At 46.3% G+C, this 17,494-nt stretch overlaps 3 protein-coding genes across 9 annotated transcripts in view; 1 reads left to right on the plus strand and 2 right to left on the minus strand.

Moving 5' to 3' along the window:
* Nucleotides 1-161: 161 nt before the first annotated feature.
* On the minus strand, nt 162-12,524 carry LOC138358746 (putative per-hexamer repeat protein 5). Its single transcript, XM_069316915.1, has 3 exons — nt 12,429-12,524; nt 7,362-8,637; nt 162-403 (listed from the first exon to the last, which is right to left on the minus strand). Exons 1-3 carry the CDS (start codon nt 12,522-12,524, stop codon nt 162-164), a joined length of 1,614 nt encoding a protein of 537 aa, XP_069173016.1.
* The window catches only part of LOC123768999 (CAAX prenyl protease 1 homolog), a 49,782-nt gene continuing 36,118 nt past the window's right edge, over nt 3,831-17,494 (plus strand). Inside the window, exons 1-3 of one of the 7 annotated variants that reach the window (XM_069317024.1) lie at nt 3,831-3,985; nt 9,298-9,416; nt 17,250-17,396. In XM_069317024.1, coding sequence (XP_069173125.1) covers nt 17,283-17,396 — 114 coding nt within the window. In that variant the 5' untranslated portion in view covers nt 3,831-3,985; nt 9,298-9,416; nt 17,250-17,282. The other 6 variants (XM_069317025.1, XM_045759950.2, XM_045759941.2 and 3 more) reach the window with 6 other exon arrangements.
* On the minus strand, nt 12,692-13,048 carry LOC138358747 (uncharacterized). The gene has a single exon (XM_069316916.1). It carries the CDS (start codon nt 13,046-13,048, stop codon nt 12,692-12,694), a length of 357 nt encoding a protein of 118 aa, XP_069173017.1.

Raw genomic sequence — 17,494 nt, forward strand, 5'->3', positions numbered from 1 at the left:
TACATTTGGTCAGGTCTACATCAGCAGATAATGATAATTCCCAGAGATACTTGTAACCGAGTCTAAGCCGAGCAGTAGTAACATCTAGAAGTCTACTGATTTTATTGGATGATCCATAGATATGTGGCTCCTCTTGCATGATAGTATGATGATAGATGGAATTACTGCTGTCTGTCGATTACACTTTGCCTCAGATCGACAAGGTTTTGTTGAAATTCTTGGTGTACTATTGCTCTCAGACTTCTTATTGACAATCGAAGGTTATACTCAATTTCTCCTTTAAAGGCAGATTCTTTGGCTAACTCATCAGCTCTATCATACATCCGGAGGTCAACATAAGATAGAATCCCCATGAAATGGACTCTGTTACCATCATTAATAGTTTTGTTGTATTTGTATCTAGCTTCAGACACGAGCAAGTTATAATTATGTCTTAAAGAGTTGAGCGTAATTAAGGATGATAAAGTCACTGTCAATTAATGTACGTATCCTCCTTCTCTGTTCAAAATTGTCAATGGTTATGCGTATAAGGTTTGCTTCAGGTCTACCTAACCTCCCAACATTGTATATACATAGATCCTCCTCCTTGTTTATTAGTGTTTGTATCATTGTCTCAGTGATTTCATCAGCATTCTTGTCCTCTTCCTTTGCTAGGTTTTTATAAAGAGATTGTTTTTCATCTTTGCCTATCTATAGCTTTTACATCCATCTCCTAGGCAAATGTATCCCTATCTTAAACTCTATCTGCAGTCGCTGTGTTTCCCCTGAGGGGAATTGGGGAACTTCTTATCTCTTGGACTAACTATAATTATTCCAATTCCCAAGCCTAATCAAGAGAATACTTTCCGCCCGATTTCCCATTACTCGTTGTCTGTGGGATAAGCAAAATCATGTACCAGGAGAGACTACATTGGCACTTTCCTGCACAGTGGGAGCTTACACCCTTTCCAATTTTAATCTCTCCCTTTCCACCCAAGAAGAAAATTAAAGATCAGCCCAAGCTTTGTCTTGAAGCAAAGCTCAACGCCTTAAGCCACACTGATACTCTGTCCACAGAGCATTCTGTCTCTCAAACCATGCACACTGATGGTTCCCTAAGCCTATTTGCTGACGATACTACCTTCATATATTGTGACCCTAACCCGTACATACTAAATAATGAATTAATAAAGTCTACTTATAGATGTCAGCCAACAAAAGTCACACTAAAAATAGAAAAGACCTACAATATTTTATATAAAGTAAATAATGAAACTAAATTCACCTTCAGATAGACAATGTTAACATGAGCATTATAAATAATGGAAAGTTCCTTGACCTATACATAGACAAGAGACTCAACTTCAGCATCCACATGCCTCATGCCTGCTCACATTTTTGGAAACGGTAACCAGTTATTCAGACAAAGGACTTCCGGTAGAAAGAACTTGGCAACATATATGTACAAAATATATATATGTCTTTGCAACATATACATACAAAATCTTTTCCGGTTTGTCCAAATACAATAGTAACGATTTCTGCTTTGTAATTGTACATCAGGTCATATATGTACTATGATCTTCATCGTTACTAAAAGTACTAACGAAAGAGAAGGAAGGGCTGCATATACTGCCTTCAAGAAGCTGAAACTTTAATTTAAAGCATTTAATATTCTCAGTGACATTAAAACACGAATTGACTTATTCACCATGAGTGAAATTAGTTACATGATGTTAATTATATATTTCTTAATATTTCACTTAATCCGTTTAGGAAAATATATTAAAACATTACTGTTATTTTAAAATATATATACATAGGCTACTCTTTGGTTCAGTGCAGCGTTGGATCACTTTCTAACTACTAGGAAAAGCCTATCAATTCGATTATTTAAAATATATGACAAAGGTGAGAAATTGGAACCACTTTTTAAACGTGTTTGATGTGGAAAAGTTTAGATAATTTGAATATGACGATAGAAGCTTGTGCGGTTTGAGGAGACTTGGGGCGGGCAACAGCAAGATAAATAAGATGGTATTATCTAACCTACCAGTGATTGCACTCCATCAATACACATGTATAATAAATGCAGCTCTTGCATCTGGTCTATTCCCCACATACTTCAAGAATGCCACAATAAGATTAATCCCCTAACCAGGTAAATCCCCAACCCAAACTGAAAACTATAGGCCAATTTCCCTCCTCGAAGTACCAGGTAAAATATTCGAAAAAATTATCAATCAGAGACTTGTGAAGTACATGGAGGAGGAAGGGAAGTATAACACCAGGCAGAATGGGTTTAGAAACCGCAGAGGGGCCCATACAGCTATAGCCCTGATCTACGAGCATATAGCCAACGCTGTGTCGAAAAAAATATCAATGTAATATAGTGTTTAGAGACGTTTCGAAAGCCTTCGACAAAGTGTGGCACACAGGCCTAAAACATAAGATATCTGAACTAGGACTTCCTGAGAGATTTACTGCTACTCTCTGCAGCTTTATAGACAACAGAACTGCTAGGCTTAATATCGGCAGCTACCTGGGTGACGTAATAGAACTGAAAAGTGGAGTACCACAAGGAAGCTGCCTCTCCCCCACTCTATTCAACATATATACAGCCGACCTACCCCAACCCCAACATGGAGAATACATCACATACGCTGACTATGTCTCCCAAATAATATGCCAACCGGGACCATCAAAGCCGCTACTAGCCGACAAGACCAAGGCAGCAATTGAACTCATAAACAACTTTGAGAAGCAATGGAAAATTGCTTCTCAAACAATCATCCTTGACAACCATCCGATCCAATATGCGGAGGTCGGTAGAATACTGGGACTTATGATAAATAGAACAGGGATACAAATTCATGTAAGGGACCGACTAAACAAAGCCAAAGCAGCCTTAAGGAAATTGAGGAGATTCCGAAGCCTCAGTACTAACATTCAGATCCACCTATATAAGGCTCTAGTTCGGCCGCATCTAGAATATCCCCCAGTACCACTACACACCATAAAGAAAACTAACATGCAGAAACTGCAAGCAGTACAAAATAAGGCGCTAAGGAGAGCAGCAAAACACCGTCCACCATATGATCAGACAATCCAGGAGCTCCACGAACTCCTGAACATACAGCCACTAAGCATCAGACTGCAGCACCAAGCCATCAGGGTGTGGAACACCATCGAAATGTTAGAGGACCCAATGTTAGAAAGATTACTCCAAGATGAGACGCCCCGCTCCCACAGCTGGTGGCCCAAGAGCCTCGATTCACTAGATGATAACCCAGTCCCACAGTACATAATTCCCAGATGATATACTAACCAGATATCCTTCCCCCATAATTGAAAAATTGAGTATGTATATGTGTATGTGTATGTGTATAGTTATGTATATGCATATGTATATGGGTATATATACGTATGTACGTGTGTGTATGTGTATATGTATATATGTGTATGCATATATGTAGGCATATATGTGTATGTATATGGGTATATATATATGTATATGTGTGAATATATGTATGTATATATGTGTATGTATGAGCAACTCGATAAATAATAATATGTATGTACGAGCAACTCGATAAATAATGATAATAAAATAAAGAGCCTTAAGAACCTCTCACACACTCACAGCTCCCTGACAAGAGGGAGCCAGCTTAGCTTAGCTGCCAACACCCACACATGGTGTCAGCAAGGCGGACAGCCCGCCTGCTTTCATACCTCTCACTGTATTTCCCACTTCTATACTTCCCTTCACCTATGCCTCTCCTTTCTCTTTACTCCCCCCCCCCCAAAAAAAGGGGGGCGCCATGAGGGCCCGGGCGTCAGGTGGCGCCAGTCGCTGGTCAACCTCCGAGGACGACGGCCGCCGCTGCTGCCATTCTCTCACTTGTACCTTCACATTAAGTTCTATTGAGTCCTCGTATTATTACAAGTGACAATGGCGTCCAGCACCAGCCCAAGCATAAGCCAGCGCCAAAAGTTCTTGAATGAGGTGAGACAATATTCCTGAGCGATGTAATATGTATTTAGCATTGTATGTATGTATGTATTACATGTATGTATGTATACGTGTATGTATTATAGAAGAAACTGAGCGAGGCGCTAGAAATATAACTTGTAATAACTTTATATTATATGAGTCTGGCTCCGGGGAGCTGTTGTGACCTTCCAGGACGGGTTGGTTGTGTTCTTGACCCCACTGACCCCACACCCTGCTGGACCCCACACCCGGCTGGACCCCACACTGCTGGACCCCACACCCGGCTGGACCCCACACCCGGCTGGACCCTACACCCTGCTGGACCTCACACCCGGCTGGACCCCACACCCTGCTGGACCCTACACCCTGCTGGACCCCACACCCGGCTGGACCCCACACCCGGCTGGACCCCACACCCGGCTGGACCCCACACCCGGCTGGACCCTACACCCTGCTGGACCCCACACCCGGCTGGACCCTACACCCTGCTGGACCCCACACCCGGCTGGACCCCACACCCGGCTGGACCTCACACCCGGCTGGACCCCACACCCTGCTGGACCCTACACCCTGCTGGACCCCACACCCGGCTGGACCCCACACCCGGCTGGACCTCACACCCGGCTGGACCCCACACCCTGCTGGACCCTACACCCTGCTGGACCCCACACCCGGCTGGACCCCACACCCGGCTGGACCCCACACCCTGCTGGACCCTACACCCTGCTGGACCTCACACCCGGCTGGACCCCACACCCGGCTGGACCCCACACTGCTGGACCTCACACCCGGCTGGACCCCACACCCTGCTGGACCCTACACCCTGCTGGACCCCACACCCGGCTGGACCCCACACCCGGCTGGACCCCACACCCTGCTGGACCCTACACCCTGCTGGACCTCACACCCGGCTGGACCCCACACCCGGCTGGACCCTACACCCTGCTGGACCCCACACCCGTCTGGACCCCACACCCGGCTGGACCCCACACCCTGCTGGACCCTACACCCTGCTGGACCTCACACCCGGCTGGACCCCACACCCGGCTGGACCCTACACCCTGCTGGACCCCACACCCGGCTGGACCCCACACCCGGCTGGACCCCACACCCTGCTGGACCCTACACCCTGCTGGACCTCACACCTGGCTGGACCCCACACCCTGCTGGACCCTACACCCTGCTGGACCTCACACCCGGCTGGACCCCACACCCTGCTGGACCCTACACCCTGCTGGACCTCACACCCGGCTGGACCCCACACCCGGCTGGACCCTACACCCTGCTGGACCCCACACCCGGCTGGACCCCACACCCGGTTGGACCCCACACCCTGCTGGACCCTACACCCTGCTGGACCTCACACCTGGCTGGACCCCACACCCTGCTGGACCTCACACCCGGCTGGACCCCACACCCGGCTGGACCCCACACCCTGCTGGACCCTACACCCTGCTGGACCCTACACCCTGCTGGACCCCAAACCCGGCTGGACCTCACACCCGGCTGGACCCCACACCCTGCTGGACCCTACACCCTGCTGGACCTCACCTGGCTGGACCCCTCACCCTGCTGGACTCTACACCCTGCTGGACCCCACACCCGGCTGGACCCCACACCCGGCTGGACCCCACACCCTGCTGGACCCTACACCCTGCTGGACCTCACACCTGGCTGGACCCCACACCCTGCTGGACCCCGCACCCGGCTGGACCCCACACCCGGCTGGACGCCACACCCGGCTGGACCCCACACCCGGCTGGACCCCACACCCTGCTGGACCCCACACCCGGCTGGACCCCACACCCTGCTGGACCCCACACCCGGCTGGACCCCACACCCGGCTGGACCCCACACCCGGCTGGACCCCACACCCTGCTGGACCCTACACCCTGCTGGACCCCACACCCGGCTGGACCCCACACCCGGCTGGACCCCACACCCTGCTGGACCCTACACCCTGCTGGACCTCACACCTGGCTGGACCCCACACCCTGCTGGACCCCGCACCCGGCTGGACCCCACACCCGGCTGGACGCCACACCCGGCTGGACCCCACACCCGGCTGGACCCCACACCCTGCTGGACCCCACACCCGGCTGGACCCCACACCCGGGTGGACCCCACACCCGGCTGGACCCTACACCCTGCTGGACCCCACACCCGGCTGGACCCCACACCCGGCTGGACCTCACACCTGGCTGGACCCCACACCCTGCTGGACCCCACACCCGGCTGGACCCCACACCCGGCTGGACCCCACACCCTGCTGGACCCCACACCCGGCTGGACGCCACACCCGGCTGGACCCCACACCCGGCTGGACCTCACACCTGGCTGGACCCCACACCCGGCTGGACCCCACACCCTGCTGGACCCCACACCCGGCTGGACCCCACACCCGGCTGGACCCCACACCCGGCTGGACCCCACACCCGGCTGGACCCCACACCCGGCTGGACCCCACACCCGGCTGGACCCCACACCCGGCTGGACCCCACACCCGGCTGGACCCCACACCCGGCTGGACCCCACACCCGGCTGGACCCTACACCCTGCTGGACCTCACACCCGGCTGGACCCCACACCCGGCTGGACCCCACACCCGGCTGGACCCTACACCCTGCTGGACCTCACACCCTGCTGGACCCCACACCCGGCTGGACCCCACACCCGGCTGGACCCCACACCCGGCTGGACCCTACACCCTGCTGGACCTCACACCCGGTTGGACCCCACACCCGGCTGGACCCCACACCTGGCTGGACCCTACACCTTGCTGGACCCTACACCCGGCTGGACCTCACACCCTGCTGGACCCCACACCCTGCTGGACCCCACACCCTGCTGGACCCTACACCCTGCTGGACCCTACACCCGGCTGGACCTCACACCCTGCTGGACCCAGGCAACACTTGCTCCAGTGGTCCCCGGCTTGACCCCAAGGCAACAGTTGCTCCAGTGGTACCAGGGTTGACCCCAGGTAACAGTTGTTCCAGTGATACCCAGCTTGACCCCAGGCAACACTTGCCCCAGTGGTAACCAGCTTGACCCCAGGCAACACTTGCTCCAGTGGTACCCTGCTTGACCCCAGGCAACAGTTGCTCCAGTGGTACCCGACTTGAACCCAGGAAACTGTTGATCCAGTGATATCAGGGTTGACCCCACGTAACAGTTGCTCCAGTGATACCCGGCTTGACCTCAGGTAACCATTGCTCGATTGGAACCCGGATTGACCCCCAGCAACTGTTGTTCCATTGGTACCCGACTTGACCTTGGCAAGTTCCTCCAGTGGTACACAGCTTGCCCCCCAGCAACCTTTCCTCCAGTACCACCAGTGGTACCCTGCTTGACCCCACCAACAGTTGCTCCCTCGCCACAATACTACCTGGCTGGACCCCAGGAATAGATGCTGCAGTGCCATCAGTGGTATACGCTTGACCCCCAACAACAGTTGCACCAATGGCATTAGTGGTACCCGGCTTGACCACAGCAACAGTTGCACCAATGGCATTAGTGGTACCCGGCTTGACCACAGCAACAGTTGCACCAATGGCATTAGTGGTACCCGGCTTGACCACAGCAACAGTTGCACCAATGGCATTAGTGGTACCCGGCTTGACCCCCAACAACAGTTGCACCAATGGCATTAGTGGTACCCGGCTTGACCACAGCAACAGTTGCTCTAGTGCTGTCAGTGGTACCTTGCTTGACCCGCTAGCAATAGTTGCTGCAGTGCCACCAGTGGTACCTAGCTTGACCTTTCCAGTGCCTTCTGTGGTACCTAGCTTGACCTTTCCAGTGCCTACAGTTGTACCCAGCTTCACCTTTCCAGTGCCACCTAGCTTCACCTTTCCAGTGCCTTCAGTGGTACCTAGCTTCACCTTTCCAGTGCCACCAGTGGTACCTAGCTTGACCTTTCCAGTGCCACCAGTGGTACCTAGCTTGACCTTTCCAGTGCCACCAGTGGTACCTAGCTTGACCTTTCCAATGGTACCTAGCTTGACCGTTCCAGTGCCTTCATTGGTACCTAGCTTGACTTTTCCAGTGCCTTTATTGGTACCTAGCTTGACCTTTCCAGTGCCTTCAGTGGTACCTAGCTTGATCTTTCCAGTGTCACCAGTGGTACCTAGCTTGATCTTTCCAGTGCCACCAGTGGTACCTAACTTGACCTTTCCAGTGTCACCAGTGGTCCCTAGCTTGATCTTTCCAGTGCCACCGGTGGTACCTAACTTGATCTTTCCAGTGCTTTCATTGGCACCTAGCTTGACCTTTTCAGTATCACCAGTGGTACCTAGCTTGATCTTTCCAGTGCCTCCATTGGTACCTAGTTTGACCTTTCCAGTGCCTTCATTGGTGCCTAGCTTGATCTTTCCAGTGCCTTTATTGGTACCTAGCTTGACCTTTCCAGTATCACCAGTGGTACCTAGCTTGATCTTTCCAGTGCCTTCAGTGGTACCTAGCTTGACTTTTCCAGTGCCTTTATTGGTACCTAGCTTGACCTTTCCAGTGCCTTCATTGGCACCTAGCTTGACCTTTCCAGTGTCACCAGTGGTATCTTGCTTGACCTTTCCAGTGTCACCAGTGGTACCTTGCTTGACCTTTCCAGTGTCACCAGTGGTACCTAGCTTGATATTTCCAGTGCCACCAGTAGCCGTGTAACACTGGTGACAGTGGTGCAACTTGCTGGGGTCAAGCCGTGTAACACTGGTGACAGTGGTACAACTTGCTGGGGTCAAGCCGTGTAACACTGGTGACAGTGGTACAACTTGCTGGGGTCAAGCCGTGTAACACTGGTGACAGTGGTACAACTTGCTGGGGTCAAGCCGTGTAACACTGGTGACAGTGGTACAACTTGCTGGGGTCAAGCCGTGTAACACTGGTGACAGTGGTACAACTTGCTGGGGTCAAGCCGTGTAACACTGGTGACAGTGGTACAACTTGCTGGGGTCAAGCCGTGTAACACTGGTGACAGTGGTACAACTTGCATTGACAGCTCCACTAGTAATTGATTTTGGTACATTTATTACTTTGGTTGACGGAGAATATTTAGCATTGGCTGAAAACGCATTACAGAAATCAATTCCATTATTTTAGCAATATTTTGGTATGTTGTTTCAAACATTCGTTTGTTTAGACAGGGTAAAGTTTTTTATATAATTATTTGTTTTTAAAAGCCTGAAGGGTTTGAATGGACAATCTTCATCGTATTGTATATAGTACTTATTAGCCATGACATCGCAATATATAAGACTTTATATTTTGAAATAAGTTGATTAAATGGTTTTAAAACCTGTGCTTTATAGATACCTTTTGTTCCACAGGTTCTTGTCTTTGAAACGGTTTTGAAAGTACTTCAAGAAGCATAATGTGGATTTAGCTATCATGAAACGACTGACCAATAGTTTGTATGTAATATATTCAGCATTGGACAAGTTAAAAGGTTTGAGTTTTTGTATTTAATGTTAATTTATTACTATTGATGTGAGGCTTCGAAAATCACAAGGCCGTCATCACTCAGCAAAATTTTGCTATCAGAACAATAACAAACTGTCTTTACAAAACACAAAGCCCCTCTGTTTAAATCTCTCAGCATGATGAACATATACTCATTCCATACATTCTTTTGTGCTATTTATATGTAGGAAACCTTGTTTATAAATGCTAATCCTGGTCTGAATCTCTTCCTTGAAATAACAGAACCCATGAGCACCACAACAGAAATAAATGTCTAATGTTTCTAATAATTCCTTAAGTATGAGAGCTACGCTCGTGGTGTCCCATATTGGAACTAGTGTCAGACTAAATCTTTGCAAACATTCTATGCAAATAAAAGGACCCAGTCTATGGAACTCACTCACTAATGCGTTTAAAAAATGTCCAATCTTTTGCTTTATTCAAAATTAAAACCAAAACCACCTAATTTCATTCTCATAGTTTCCTACCTTGTGCTCCAAACTCATACTGTATCATGCGAGTATGTATATAAGTAAAGTGAAGTAAAGTAAATTTTATTCAGGAAAGTACATACATAGTTGATTTACAAACATAATGTTGGATTTATAGATAGAGGTGGTGGTGGTTAGTACATAGTACAGATAGTATAAGTAATAAGTAATTATAGTATAAGAGGTAGTACATACAATACCTAAAGCCGCTAGTACGCATAGCGTTTCGGGCAAGATGAGGTGGGGAAAAAACACTTAGACTAAAACTTAATAGTAATTAAGCTTAAAATATAAATTTGCATTGGGAAAAAATAAAAGATAAAAAAGGGGGAACATGGTAGAAAATAGCCAATATACAAGTTGGTCAACAAACAGCATTGTTTAAAAATAGTAAGACATGGGTTGACATTTAGGGGTAGGTCACATGGAGTTAATTAGGTAGTGCTTAGTTTTCATCTTAAACTGGTTGTGAGAGGTACAGCCTTTGACATGATTTTGGAGGTCATTCCACATTCTGGGTCCCTTGATTTGTAGAGCATTTCTAGTTTGATTAAGTCGTACTCTTGGAATATCAAATAGGTATTTGTTTCATATATGCTAATATATGCTATTCACTCACCCAATTTTAGTACTTAAGACTTGCAACTTCAGTATTATCAGTGCTATCAATTTATACTGTAGTTATTATTTGAACTCAAATTCTGCTACAATGTATATATATAATAGTATACAAAAGTACACATAATGTACTTTTACTTGTATTTGTTAAAACGCTATGCGTATTAGTGGCCTTGCAAGATATAATGCTCAAACACCAATGTTATTTAATCTCACAACCCAATATGTACCTAATTTTAAATAAATAAATAAATAAATAATAACACCACCCCACGGGTGCAGATAGAAGTGCAGTTGTCCTGACAGTGGGTGATGGCTTGTAATTTCAAGCTCAACAAGCCACAATGTAAAACTGAGAACAGGAGATGTTTTTTCACCCACAGGGTTATAAACTCATGGAACCGCCTACCCGCCGAAGCCGTAAATGCCCCTCAAAAAATTCCAATTTAAATTCCAATTGGAAAAGATCATCAGGGCAAATGTGGGGATCTTTAACAAGCTGCCGTCTGGATGTCCCTGTCGAGGTCACTAATGTTAGTAACCATCAGGTAAATATTGAGTGGGGGAGTCTGTATAAACAACACGGCTTCTACCCCACAGACCCAACTATCTGCCTTACTTCTTGCACTGGAATATGTACGTCTCCAAACTTGATACATTAACTGTAAGTGATCTGTATCACTTGATATATTAATTGTAAGTCATTCTGTATCAACCTTATTTGCGCTCACCACACGAGCATATTACACAGCTGTAACTTTCTGATGTGCGAAGCTAAACATAATTACAACAAAATTATTAATGATGGTAACAAGAGTCCATTCCAAATGGATTCCATCTCATGTTGGCTTCCAAATACATGATAGAGCTGAGGACTTAGCCAAAGAATCTGCCTTCTGAGGAGGTGTTTATAACCTTGGTTTGGCTATAATTAGTCTGAAAGCAATAATACACCAAGAACTTCAACAAAACCTTGGAGATCTGAAATTTACACTAATAATTTCATTTATCATCACTATCGTGCAAGAAAGTCACACAGCTATAGATCATCCAATAAAATCAGCTGACTCCTAGATGTTACTACAGTTTGGCTTAGACTCTGCTATTCAAATGTATACTTAATTCTTTTGTGTCCGGGGACAGGCAGCCAGAGTGTGTTCATACACTTTAGGCTTATATCACAGCTCGTTCTCCTAATGTTTCCCAACGTCAGGAAACTGTCGTACTAAAGTGCCCTCTCCTAACCTACTACAGGACCCAAAACAGAAAACGGGACAGTATATCAATTTCACGAGCTGCTACCATTTTCTAACACCCCAATTTTTGGCCTTAGATAAAGTATGCGTCAAAATGCAACGCTTTATTAGAACGGTTTGTATATCGAACCACCCCTTTCCCCCCCAAGTCGAATTACTGACCCCGCCCAGGATGCAACCCCACAACACGCTGACTAACTCGCCTGGCGTTCCGCGAGCGCTATGTCATGGGTTCGTATCCTGGCCGGGGAGGATTTACTGGGCGCAATTCCTTAACTGTAGCCTCTGTTTAACGCAACAGTAAAATGTGTACTTGGATGAAAAAACGATTCTTCGCGGCAGGGGATCGTATTCCAGGGACCATAGGATTAAGGACTTGCCCGAAACGCTACGCGTACTAGTGGCTGTACAAGAATGTAACAACTCTTGTATATATATCTCAAAAAAAAACTCCTGAGTACCTACTTACTGCTAGGTGAACAGAGGCATTAGGTGACAGGAAATGCGTCCAACCATTTCTGTCCCGCCCGGGATTCGAACCCGGAATTCTCGAATGTGAGTCGAGAACGAACCCGACTGATCCTGAATAAATCTCTGGTACGCCCTCACTTGGATTATTATTTACCTATTTACCTGAGAGCCACTAATATTAGTAGCGTCGACGAGGACAGGAAGCCGGCGGGTCGTCGAAGGTATGTTAAGAGGATCATCCTTTGCCTTGATGATCATCATTTACCTTGATGATCTTTTCCAGGTGTACTTTAAAAGTTAACAGAGTTTTGACATTTACGGCTTCGGCGGGTAGGCGGTTCCATGGGTTAATAACCCTGTGGGTGAAAAAACATCTCCTGTTCTCAGTCCAACATTATGGCTTGTTGAGCTTGAACCCGTTGCCCCTAGTTTGTTACATCTGACATGTTGAAGACATTTTCCGGATCAACATCCTCTAACTTGTTCAGTATTTTAAAAGTTTCAATAAGATCCGCCCTGGCATGCTTGGCTTGTAGTGCTGTTAGCCCTGTGGTCCTCAACCGTTCCTGATACGTGAGTTGAATTAGTTCTGTAATGATTTTTGTTGCCCGGTGTTGCACTTTCTCCAGAGCAGTTATATCCTTCTGAAGATGAGTTCTCCTTGCTTGGATACAGTAATACAAATGTGGGCGCACCAGAGATTTATACAATTCAATCACTACCTTCTTTTCCTTGAAGTCAAAGGTATGCTTGATTATTCCAAGTGTTTGGTTCGCTTGCATGACTGCTCTTCCTACCTGCTGTGCAACTTTGATTGAGTGGTGGATTTTGACTCAAAGGTCTTTTTCGTCATCAGTGTGCTGTAATGTAATGTTATTAATTTGATAGTTGTGGCGTGGGTTGTTGTGCCCCACATGCAGGGTCTTGCATTTGTCAATATTGAAAAGCATTTGCCAGTCATCTGATCATTTGTAGAGTTCCTGCAGATCTCTTTGTAAGGATTCGACATAACTATCATTTCCCACTTTACCATGTCATTTGCAAATTTTATGATGTGGTTTGTAATATTCTCATTTATGTCATTGATGTACAGTATATGTCGAAAAGCGTTGGCCCCAAATTGGAGCCCTGTGGTACCCCACGTACCACATTTTTCCAATCAGATTCATTCCCATTTAGCACCACTCTTTGGTTTCTTTGTTTTAACTATGAGTTTTATCCATTCTAGTTAGTATTCTTTCATTTATTCAATGTGCCTGTAATTTCTTTGCCAGTCTTTTATATGGTACCTTATCAAAGGCTTTAGCAAAATCCGTGTATACTTCATCCACTGGAAGTCTTTTGTCTGAGTAGCTGGTGACCGTTTCCAAAAATGTGAGCAGGTTTGTAAGGCAGGATCTATTTTTAACAAGCCCATGTTTTGTCGATTTTTTAAGATTGTTCACCGAAAGATGGTGAATGATTCCTTCCCTTAGGATTCTCTCTATGAGCTTGCAGATGTGAGATGTCACGCTAATTGGACGGTAGTTCTCCGTTGAGCTCTTTCTGACTTTTTTTAATAGAGGTAACATTTGCATATTTCCAGTCTAGGGGGACTATTCCTTGGTCCAGAGACTTTGTGAAAAGTAATTTCAGCGGTAGGCATAGTTCTTCAGCCAGTTCATGTATGACTTTGGATTGTAGTCCATCCACACCTGGGGCTTTCAAGCCTTTGTCAGTGTTCTTCCTTATTATGTCACTTGTTATGGTTATATTCTAAATTCATTCTCTTACTCTTTGAAACATTTGTGTGGGTGACGGGATGTCATCTAAACTTTCTAGTGTGAACACTGATGTAAAATATATATTTAGATTGTTTGCTGCTTCTTTGTCGTCCATTACCCTTGGGTTAGTCTCATCTTTTAAAGGGACTACCGAGACCTTAGTTTTGGTTTAACTTCTTATATAAACAAAGAATGACTTTGCATCTATCTTTATGTTTTGGGTAAGTTTTCTTTCGTAGTTTCTTTTAGCTGATCTGATTTCCTGGGTGACTGAGTTTAGTGCCCTTTTATATATCTCATAATCAGTAATGTCCATCGTGGATTTATACGTTCTCCAGAGGTTCCTCTTAATTATCAATGATTGTTTTACTGCCTGAGTCGTCCATCTAGTTCCCATTCGTTTTTTCCTCCTTTTTGGCACTTATTTAAACGAGTTCAGTGTTGACCTTAAAGTTTTGCCATGATGCTTCCATGTCATGTTCACATATTAGCTCCCTCCAGCAGATCTTTTGCAGTTTCTCTCTCATTCCTTGATACCTCGATGGTAATCTAGAAATTCTTATAAGGTTTAGTCATAAACCTTTACGTGGGTTTCTGTATTAGTTGTCCATCACAAAATATGGTGATCACATGACGGGTCTAGCTTTTTCTCTAACTGAATTTGATCAGTCATACCCTCTTCTGACGTTAGCAGAAGATCTAGTATGCTGTTACTACGTGTGGGCTCTACCACATGTTGTATGAGAAAGGAGTCGTGTACCGGGTCTAGAAATTGTTCTCCTGCTTGTGATGTTAGATTTACCCAATTTATGGTCTCATGATTAACATCTCCCATTATTAGGGTTTGAGTTTCTGATGCCGCAGTGATCACATTATGCAGATCCACAACATCCTCTGCTGCTGCTGTGTCAGTCCTGTAGCATACCCCTACTGTCATTTTGCTTCCATCTTAGTGTTAGTATGCTACACCATACAGACTCTGAGGGTCCCGTTGTGTTCAGTTCCTCGTTATTGGTGGCATCCAGATCCTCTTTCACGTATAGCATTACCCCGCCTGCTCTTGTTGGTGGGTCCTTTTTGAGAGGTGGGCGGTATCCTGGGAGATGGAATTTACCTTCTATCATGTCCTTTCGGCCCCATGTTTTACTGATGCCAATGATGTCGGGATTTTCAAGCTCAGCATACGCGCATAATGAGTCAAATTTATTTACTAGTCTTCTGGCATTTGTTTAGAAACCATATAAACTCCTGACAGGTGTTCCTGGGGGGGGGGGGGGGTGACGTATTGTATACAAGCATGGAGATCTCATCTTTAAACAGACTATAGTTACATTGGAGAAAGTACAATATCGGGCAACAAAAATCATTCCAGAATTTAGTCAACTCTCATACCAGGAACGGTTGAGGGCCACAGGGCTAACAACATCTGCAACCCAGGCATGACAGGGCGGATCTCATAGAAACATTTAAAATACAAAATAATATGGAGGATGTTGATCGAGACAACGTCTTCAACAGGTCAGATGTAACACAAACAAGGAGCTTCAAGCTCAACAAGCCAAAATGTTGAACTGAGAACAAAAGATGCCTTTTCACCCACAGGGTTATTAAGTAAAGCAAATTTACCCATGAATTTACCCAAATTAACCCATGGAATCGCCGACCCTTCGAAGCCGTAAGTGCCAAAACTGTTGCATTTTAAAATCCAGCTAGAAAAAATCATCAGGACAAATTTGGGGACTTTTGACAAGCCGCCGGCTTCGTGTCCTCGTCGTGGCCACTAGAGTGTTAGTGCAGCTCAAGAAAATTCAGGAAAATTCAGATAATAAATACCGAAATAAAAAATATAAATAACTAAATAAAAAAATATAAATAACTAAATAAAAAATATAAATAACTAAATAAAAAAATATAAATAACTAAATAACTAAATAAATAATGTGTAAATCACTGCAGTAAAAAGCAAGTTCATCCCGCAAGATGCCAGAGATACAATAATCACATCTGCCACTGTTTTATTTTTATGTATTTATTTATATACAAGAAGATACATTAGGTTGAGAAAGTACATACATTGGGGCTTGAGTGCAACATTCTTGCAAAACCACTACCACGCACAGTGTTAAGGTCAAGTCTATAAGCTAAACAAGAAAAGTAGCAGAATTTGAATGTTGCTTGAATCAGCGATACTTATACTTTCCTCTAATGTCCCCGTGGCCTTACTTGCGAAAACTGAAAATAAATTATTCAATAAAATTAAGAATATGAAAACGCACATGACTGTAGCTTGAGTTACTATTGTATTGGAGGTGTTGGAGATGAAGAAAACTGTACGACACTTTGTGAGTCCAGTGAACCGCGTTGCCTGTGGAGATAAACACGACAGGCAGCCCCTCAGGTGGACCTTCTTACACCACTCGCAGCTGGTATAGGTGGTCCTGGTCAATCTTACACCACTCGCAGCTGGTATAGGTGGTGCTGGTCAATCTTACACCACTCGCAGCTGGTATAGGTGGTCCTGGTCAATCTTACACCGCTCGCAGCTGGTATAGGTGGTCCTGGTCAATCTTACACCACTCGCAGCTGGTATAGGTGGTCCTGGTCAATCTTACACCACTCGCAGCTGGTATAGGTGGTCCTGGTCAATCTTACACCGCTCGCAGCTGGTATAGGTGGTCCTGGTCAATCTTACACCGCTCGCAGCTGGTATAGGTGGTCCTGGTCAATCTTACACCACTCGCAGCTGGTATAGGTGGTCCTGGTCAATCTTACACCACTCGCAGCTGGTATAGGTGGTCTTGGTCAATCTTACACCGCTCGCAGCTGGTATAGGTGGTCCTGGTCAATCTTACACCACTCGCAGCTTCCCAGGTGGTCCTAATCCACCTCGTCTAGTAACAGCTGTGCTGGTGGTGTTGATTTACCTGCCTTATCCACTAGTAGGGGGTGCAAGCAGTGCTGATCCACCTCTACCTCAGCAAGCTACCTCCTCTTCCACTTGCAGGTGGTGCTGATCCACCACCTCATCCACAAGCAGCTTTTGCAGGTGATACTGAAATTTTTTAAATTTTTAAATTTTGCCCCGAGGGGCGAGTTTATTGGGCAGCGCCACTCATCTGACCAACCTTTTTCACTAGCAACTGGTGAAGGTGGGGCTAACCCACCATCTCTTCAACTAGCAGCTGTTGCAGGTGGCGCTGACTCCCACATCTTCCACTAGCAGGTGGCGCTGTTTCACCTCTACTCTGCTAACATGATCTCGCTGGCCATTCCCGACCTGGGGACCTGGGAGGGGAAGATATTTATCGGCATCTTGGGCTTCTCCTGGGCCACTTACATGTGGGAGGAATACCTGGCATACAGACAGGTAAGGTCTAGGAATAAGAACTCTTTGGTACAGTATACAGACAATAGGTAGGGGACTTCTAACAAGCTGCTGGCTTCCTGTCCCTGTTGAAGCCACTT

This window comes from Procambarus clarkii, chromosome 86 (assembly GCF_040958095.1).
Source record: "Procambarus clarkii isolate CNS0578487 chromosome 86, FALCON_Pclarkii_2.0, whole genome shotgun sequence".
NCBI lineage: Eukaryota > Metazoa > Arthropoda > Malacostraca > Decapoda > Cambaridae > Procambarus > Procambarus clarkii.

Coding starts and splice junctions, on each gene's coding strand:
- LOC138358747 (XM_069316916.1), bottom strand. CDS start 13,048: ATGCAAGCGAACCAAACACTTGGAATAATCAAGCATACCTTTGACTTC.
- LOC138358746 (XM_069316915.1), bottom strand. CDS start 12,524: ATGATCATCAAGGCAAAGGATGATCCTCTTAACATACCTTCGACGACC. Junction 8,638..12,428: donor CTAATATTAGTGGCTCTCAG/GTAAATAGGTAA, acceptor CACTGTCACCAG/TGTTACACGGCTACTGGTGG. Junction 404..7,361: donor TATTCCTGGGGTCCAGCCAG/GTAGTATTGTGG, acceptor TCGTGTCTGAAG/CTAGATACAAATACAACAAA.